Raw genomic sequence first — 5543 nt, forward strand, 5'->3', positions numbered from 1 at the left:
CCCCCGCTCTTTCCACAGCTCTCCTCTCTCCAGCCGGGTGCCCTCGGACCCCCTGGCTCCCCGAGACCCCCCGCCTGCCCGGCTCCGGCTCCGGGAGCTCCTTTCCGACCCGCCGAGCTCTCCGCCTCGGCTCCTGGCTCTCCCGATGCCCCCCCAGAGCTCCTGGCGCCCGGCTCCCCCACCCTGGCCCCCGGCTCGCCCGAACCCCCCACTCGGGTCTCGGCCGCCTCCGTCCAGGCCCCGGGAGCTCCCTCCTCCGCGGCCGAACCCCGGCTCGGCGTCTCCCGTTCCCCCGGCTCCCCCCGCGCTCCCGGCGAGGCCTCCCCCGACACTGCCAGCCCCCCGACTCCGGGCACCCCCAAACTGCCCCCCCGAGTCACTTGCTCCCCTGGCTCTCCTGAGGCTGTTGCCGGATCACCGGAGCTCCCCGCTAGAGTCTCTCGTCCCCCCGGCTCCCCGGAGGAACCCGATGACTCCCCGGCATCCCGGAGCTCCTCCGAGGGCTCCCGGGGTCCCGATTTCGGCCTTCCTTCCCTTTCCAGAGACTCGGGGCTCCGGCGCTCTTCGGAGGGGGTGTTGCAGCCTCCGAGGCGAGGGCAGGGCATGGGGCAGCTGGGGGGTTCCCTGAGCGCCCTGCCCCGGCCCGGCGACCCGCCGTCGGAGCGCTTGCTGAGCGGCGAATCCRCCTGGAGCCTTTCCCAGTCCTTCGAGTGGACGTTCCCCTCGCAGGCCCCCCCGCGGGGCGCCAGGCGGCTCGCTTCCCCCCCCAGGTCGCCCATCCGGGAGGCGGCCGACTCGGGCCTCTCCGAAGAGGAGGGCGAGTCGGACGGGGAAGCTCCTTCCGCCGGCCCCGCCGGCTCCCAGGGGGACAGCGGATCTGAAGAGCCCGGTCCTGAGGTGGCCGGGAGCCAGGAGGTGGAGGGCGATCCGTGTCCGGGGGGTCCTGTGGCCCAGCGAGAGGCCGAGGGCTCCATGGAGGAGGAGGAGGAAGAGGAGGAGGAGGAAGAGCGGGACGGTGCCCCGCTCTGCGTGACRGAGCCTGGCCGGGACGCAGCCGATGCCGAGCCTCCCGCTCAACCCTGCCTCCTGTGCATGGCGGCCCCGCAGGATCCGGCCGCCGCGGCCTGGGAGCCGGCGGGAGCGGGCGGCCGCCCGGGAAACCTGCAGGGCCCCGGCGGGCCAGGCCAGGACACGGGATCCTCCGAGACCTYGAAGGGCCCCGACGGCCCCGCTGACCCGCGTTGGCTGACGGAGCTGCTGGCGTCGCCTGTGGCGCGGCGCGGCCCTCCGGACGCGGATGGGCCGGAGGTGAGGCGTGCGGCTCCGCGGCGGGAAGGGTTAACGCTGGGCTCGGAGCCGTCGGACGGGTTGGGTGGAGGCCGAGCGGAGCCGGAGCTGTGCGGGTGCCGGCAGGGAGAGCCGGGGTGGGGCCGAGCGGCGGGAGCAGCAGCCGGAGCCACGTGCGTGTGTGCGCGCCTGCCGGGGAGCCATGGCTGGCGAGCCGGGCGCCGCTTCCATCCTCCGGAGGCTGCTGGCCAACCTGGAGCTGCGCGACGAGTTGGGGAGGGCTCGGCCCGCGCGGGCTTGGGAGGGACGCTGGGAAAGCCCGGCTGCTGTGAGTACCCCGAGCCGGCCGGCGGCTCCTGGCCTGTGGAGCGGGTGGGAGAGGGCAGCAGCGGGTTCTGCCCGCTCCTCGGGAAGGGGGCCCTGGCGCTTGTGCGGCATCCCCCAGGCAGCCGAGGATGTCCCCTGTTCCCCCCCCTCCCCTTTTCGGACCCTTCTCCCCAATTTTTCCTCTCTGGGTGAGCAGGGACTGTGCCCCCACCTCCCTAATCCTGTCCCCCCCCCCCAGGACCTGCTCGGCTGGTCGCGGAAGGACCTGCGCAGTGAATTCGGCATCGGGGGGTCTCACCGAACTGATGCTTTCGATTGGACCCGCGAACCCGCGGCCGGGAAAGATTGGCCCCGCGAGACGGAGCAGGACCGGGAATTTGGCGCCAAGTCGAGCTGGGACAGCGGCACCTGCAGCGTCGGTGCCGCGGAGCGGCAGGACGGAGCCTTCGGCGCCACCGAGAGGGACTGGGGCAGCGGATACCAAGGGCCGGAGCTGCTGGGGGAAACGCGGCTGGGCGCCAGCGACTGGGCCGGCTCCCGCGGCGCAGGCGAAAGCCGCCTGTGCGATCGAGACTTCGAGGCCGGCAAATCCCAGTGGAGCACCGGCTACGGCCTGGACGGTGCCGGCAGCCAGGAGGAGAGCGGCCACGGCGAGGCGGACTGGAGCAGGACCTACGGCGTGGGCCGTGGCCAGCAGCGCGGCGAGGAGCTGAGCTCCGGGCAGCCCGGTTGGGCTGGCGGATACGGCTCTGGGGACGCGGAGACGCGGGACGGGGACGTGGCGCCTGCCTGGGCTGGTGAATACGGCACCGGCGACGCAGAGATCGAGGGCAGGGAGATCGCCGCCGACTGGGCCGGGAAATACAGCAAGAGGGACGCCGAGAGCAAGGACGAGGATTTCACGCTGGGCTGGGCTGGCAGATCCAGCACGGGGGACCCCGGGACCCCGGAGAAGGAGTTTTGTCCCAGCCGACCAGCCTGGGACAGCAAATACAACACTAAGGACATGGAGAGCCAAGACAGGGAGTTCAGCCCCAGCCGACCGGCGTGGGACGGCAAATACAGCGCCAGGGACATGGAGACGCAGGACAGGGAGTTCAGCCCYAGCCGACCAGCCTGGGACGGCAAATACAGCGCCGGGGATATGGAGAGTCAGGACAGGGAGTTCAGCCCCAGCCGACCGGCTGAGGCCGGCGAATACAGCACCAGGGATATGGAGGACCAGGACAGGGAGTTCAGCCCCAGCCGACCAGCGTGGGACGGCAAATACAGCGCGAGGGACAGGGAAACGCAGGACAGGGAGTTCAGCCCCAGCCRACCAGCCTGGGCTGGTGACTACGGCTCCAGGGAGATGGAGACGCAGGACAGGGAGTTCAGCCCCAGCCGACCGGCTGAGGGCAGCGAATACAGCGCCGGGGCCATGGAGAGCCAGGATAGGGAGTTCAGCCCCAGCCGACCAGCGTGGGATAGCAAATACACCCGCAGGGATATGGAGATGCAGGACAGGGAGTTCAGCCCCAGCAGACCAGCYTGGGCCGGTGACTACAGCTCTACAACCCCCCAAAAGGAAGGTGGAGAGTTCAGTCCCGGCCGGCTGAGCTGGCCTGGCGAATGCAGTGTCGGCCAAACCGAGCCGGCAAGTGCTTTCGGTGGCGGAAAAGGAGACTCGTCCGGCTCCCGCGCCGCCGATCACCCGGCTCGAGAGCCTGGCTGGAGCGGCACCGACAAGCGGGAGAGCGGTACCGGCGGCGGCAGGGACTGGGGCGAAGAGCTTAGCCTCGGCGGAGCTGAGCGCCAGAACCAATTCGGCATCATTGGGACGGACCGGGTGCCGGATCCCTCCAGGGCCGGAGCTTCGTCGGACGACCCGGCACTCTGGGCCGGTGAAATTAGGTCCAGGGAGCTGCAGGAGCCCCCGGAGCGTGGGGAAACGCTAGGAGACTGGCACAGGGATCTCTCCTTCAGCGGCTTGGATGCCACCAGCTGCCTGGGCCCCGGTGACGCCGGCAGGGGTGGAGCGGGCCAAAGGGCCTGGGATCAGGGCCCGGGCAGCCTGGCTGCGCCCAGCGGCCCTGCCCTGCCCAGGGAGGCCGGAGTGGAAGAACCAGATTGGAGCGGGGACCTCGGCGACTCTGGCTGGAGCGTGGAGCTGTGCGACGCCTCAGCCGAGGCCGGCGAGACGGAGGCYGGGCGCCGGGAGTGGGCGAGCGCGTTCGGCGCCCGGTGCGCGGCCCGGAACCGGGATTTCGGCGCCACGGAGCGGAGCGGGGGACCCGGCGCCGGCTCGGAGGACGGGTAAGGAGGGTGCCGGCGGTGGGAGCGCGGCCGAGGGGAAGGGATCCTTGGAGTTGGCGGCCGCCCCGTGCTGGCGTCGCGCCGCCCCTCGCCYGTAGCCGGGAGAGCTGCTACCTCTGGCCCTGGGCCACCGGCGCTGCTCTTCCCCAGCCTCTGCGTTTGCCCACGTCGCCCGCGGTCCCACAACTCGAGCGGGAGGGTTCCCAAAATGATAAATTCCTTCCCACCTCGGTCCCCTCCCTTGGGAAGGGGGTTGGGGGCGCTTCCCAGAGGTGCCACCCCCTTGGTGAGGTTCTCCCCCAGCCCTTGGCAGGTGACACCCCAAGGGGAAGGGGAGAGTCCTGGACACCTGGGCTCCGTCCCCAGCTTGCCCCATGCCTGTGGGAGCAGTGTTGGGCCCGCCCCGTGCCTCAGTTTCCCCGGGAGGGTGCCGGGAAGTGGCCGAAGGCTCGCGGAGGTGAGGTTCAGGGCCGCTGTGGAACTGGAGCTGGAGGAACCGCGGGGTCTCGTCTCGTCTCCCCGAGCAGAAGCCCTGCGGGCGCCCACCTCTCGGCCTGCAGCCCAGAGCCGGGGGCTGCTCCGGCCGACCCCCCGGCCGAGCCGCCGACCCCGCTCCGGAGACGCAGCTCCGTGGACRAGATGGACCAAGCCGAGCTGGCTCCTGCCTCACGCAGCCCCAGGGCCTCCCCTCTGCTGCCGGAGGCCGCTGGTGGGACCCCGCCGGAGATGGAGAGCCAAGAGGCCCCCTCGGAGMACCCGGATGGGAAGAGGTCACCGATCTGGGAGGAGAAGCGGCTGTCCTGGGATGCCSCTCAACCTGAGGGACCCGGGGACCTCTCCGGGCAGGAATTCACCTTCCTGGAGGTGAGCGGGCAGCATCCGGCCCCCTCGTACAGCCCTGGGCTGGCCGGGTCGGTGTGTGTGGGGGGGGTGCGAGCTGCGGGGCTCCCCCCGCGCTCGCTCGGCACTGACCTCTCGCGGGGGCTCCGCAGGACACGGAGGTCCTGGACAGCACCGTGTACCGCAGCAAGGCCCAGCTGGGCCGCAAACGGGGCCACCGGGCGCCCGCCCTGCGCCCCGGGGCCGCCGCGGACGGCGACGGCTGGATCTTCCAGGACTCGACAGGTGAGAGCCCCCGGCGGGGGGGACGGCGACGGCGGGAGAGGCCTCCGGGCACCCAGCGCGGCCTCTCGCAGTGACGCCGTCCCCCCCCCCCCAACCCCGCAGAGCCCCGCGCCGCCGCGGCGTCCTCCGACGAGGAGGCGGCGGAAGARCCCAAGAGCCGGCGGGCGCGAGCCTCCGCGGCGGGCAAGGGCGTCAAGGTGCCGCTCTTCCCCGGCCTCAGCGCGTCCGCCCTCAAGGTGAGGCTCGCCGGGACCCCGGCCGAGCGGCGTGGGGGGGCTCTGCCCTCTTTGGGAGGCGAGGGTTTTTGGGGAGGGCGCCGCGTGCTCCGTTTCACCCCCCCCCGTCTCCCCCCCCAAGGCCAAGCTGCGGGGCCGGAACCGCTCGGCCGAGGAGGGGGCGCAGCCGGGCGACGGCAAGGCGCCCCCCGGCAAGGACCCCCACGTGCAGCGCTCCAAGTCCTGCAAGATCCCCGGCTTGAGCGGGAAACCCCTGGCGCTGCCCCCCAAGCC

The 5543-nt window shown here is 72.3% G+C and overlaps 1 protein-coding gene across 1 annotated transcript in view; it reads left to right on the forward strand.

Annotated features, from left to right (window-relative positions):
- The window catches only part of TNKS1BP1 (tankyrase 1 binding protein 1), a 10488-nt gene that overhangs the window by 2724 nt on the left and 2221 nt on the right, over positions 1–5543 (forward strand). Inside the window, exons 4-9 of the mRNA XM_026082040.1 lie at positions 19–1308; positions 1853–3909; positions 4437–4773; positions 4902–5034; positions 5137–5270; positions 5392–5540. Of these exons, the coding sequence (XP_025937825.1) occupies positions 19–1308; positions 1853–3909; positions 4437–4773; positions 4902–5034; positions 5137–5270; positions 5392–5540 (4100 nt within the window). The remainder of the gene's footprint in view (positions 1–18; positions 1309–1852; positions 3910–4436; positions 4774–4901; positions 5035–5136; positions 5271–5391; positions 5541–5543) is intronic.

Source organism: Apteryx rowi, unplaced genomic scaffold (assembly GCF_003343035.1).
Source record: "Apteryx rowi isolate R43461 unplaced genomic scaffold, aptRow1 scaffold_566, whole genome shotgun sequence".
Classification (NCBI taxonomy): domain Eukaryota; kingdom Metazoa; phylum Chordata; class Aves; order Apterygiformes; family Apterygidae; genus Apteryx; species Apteryx rowi.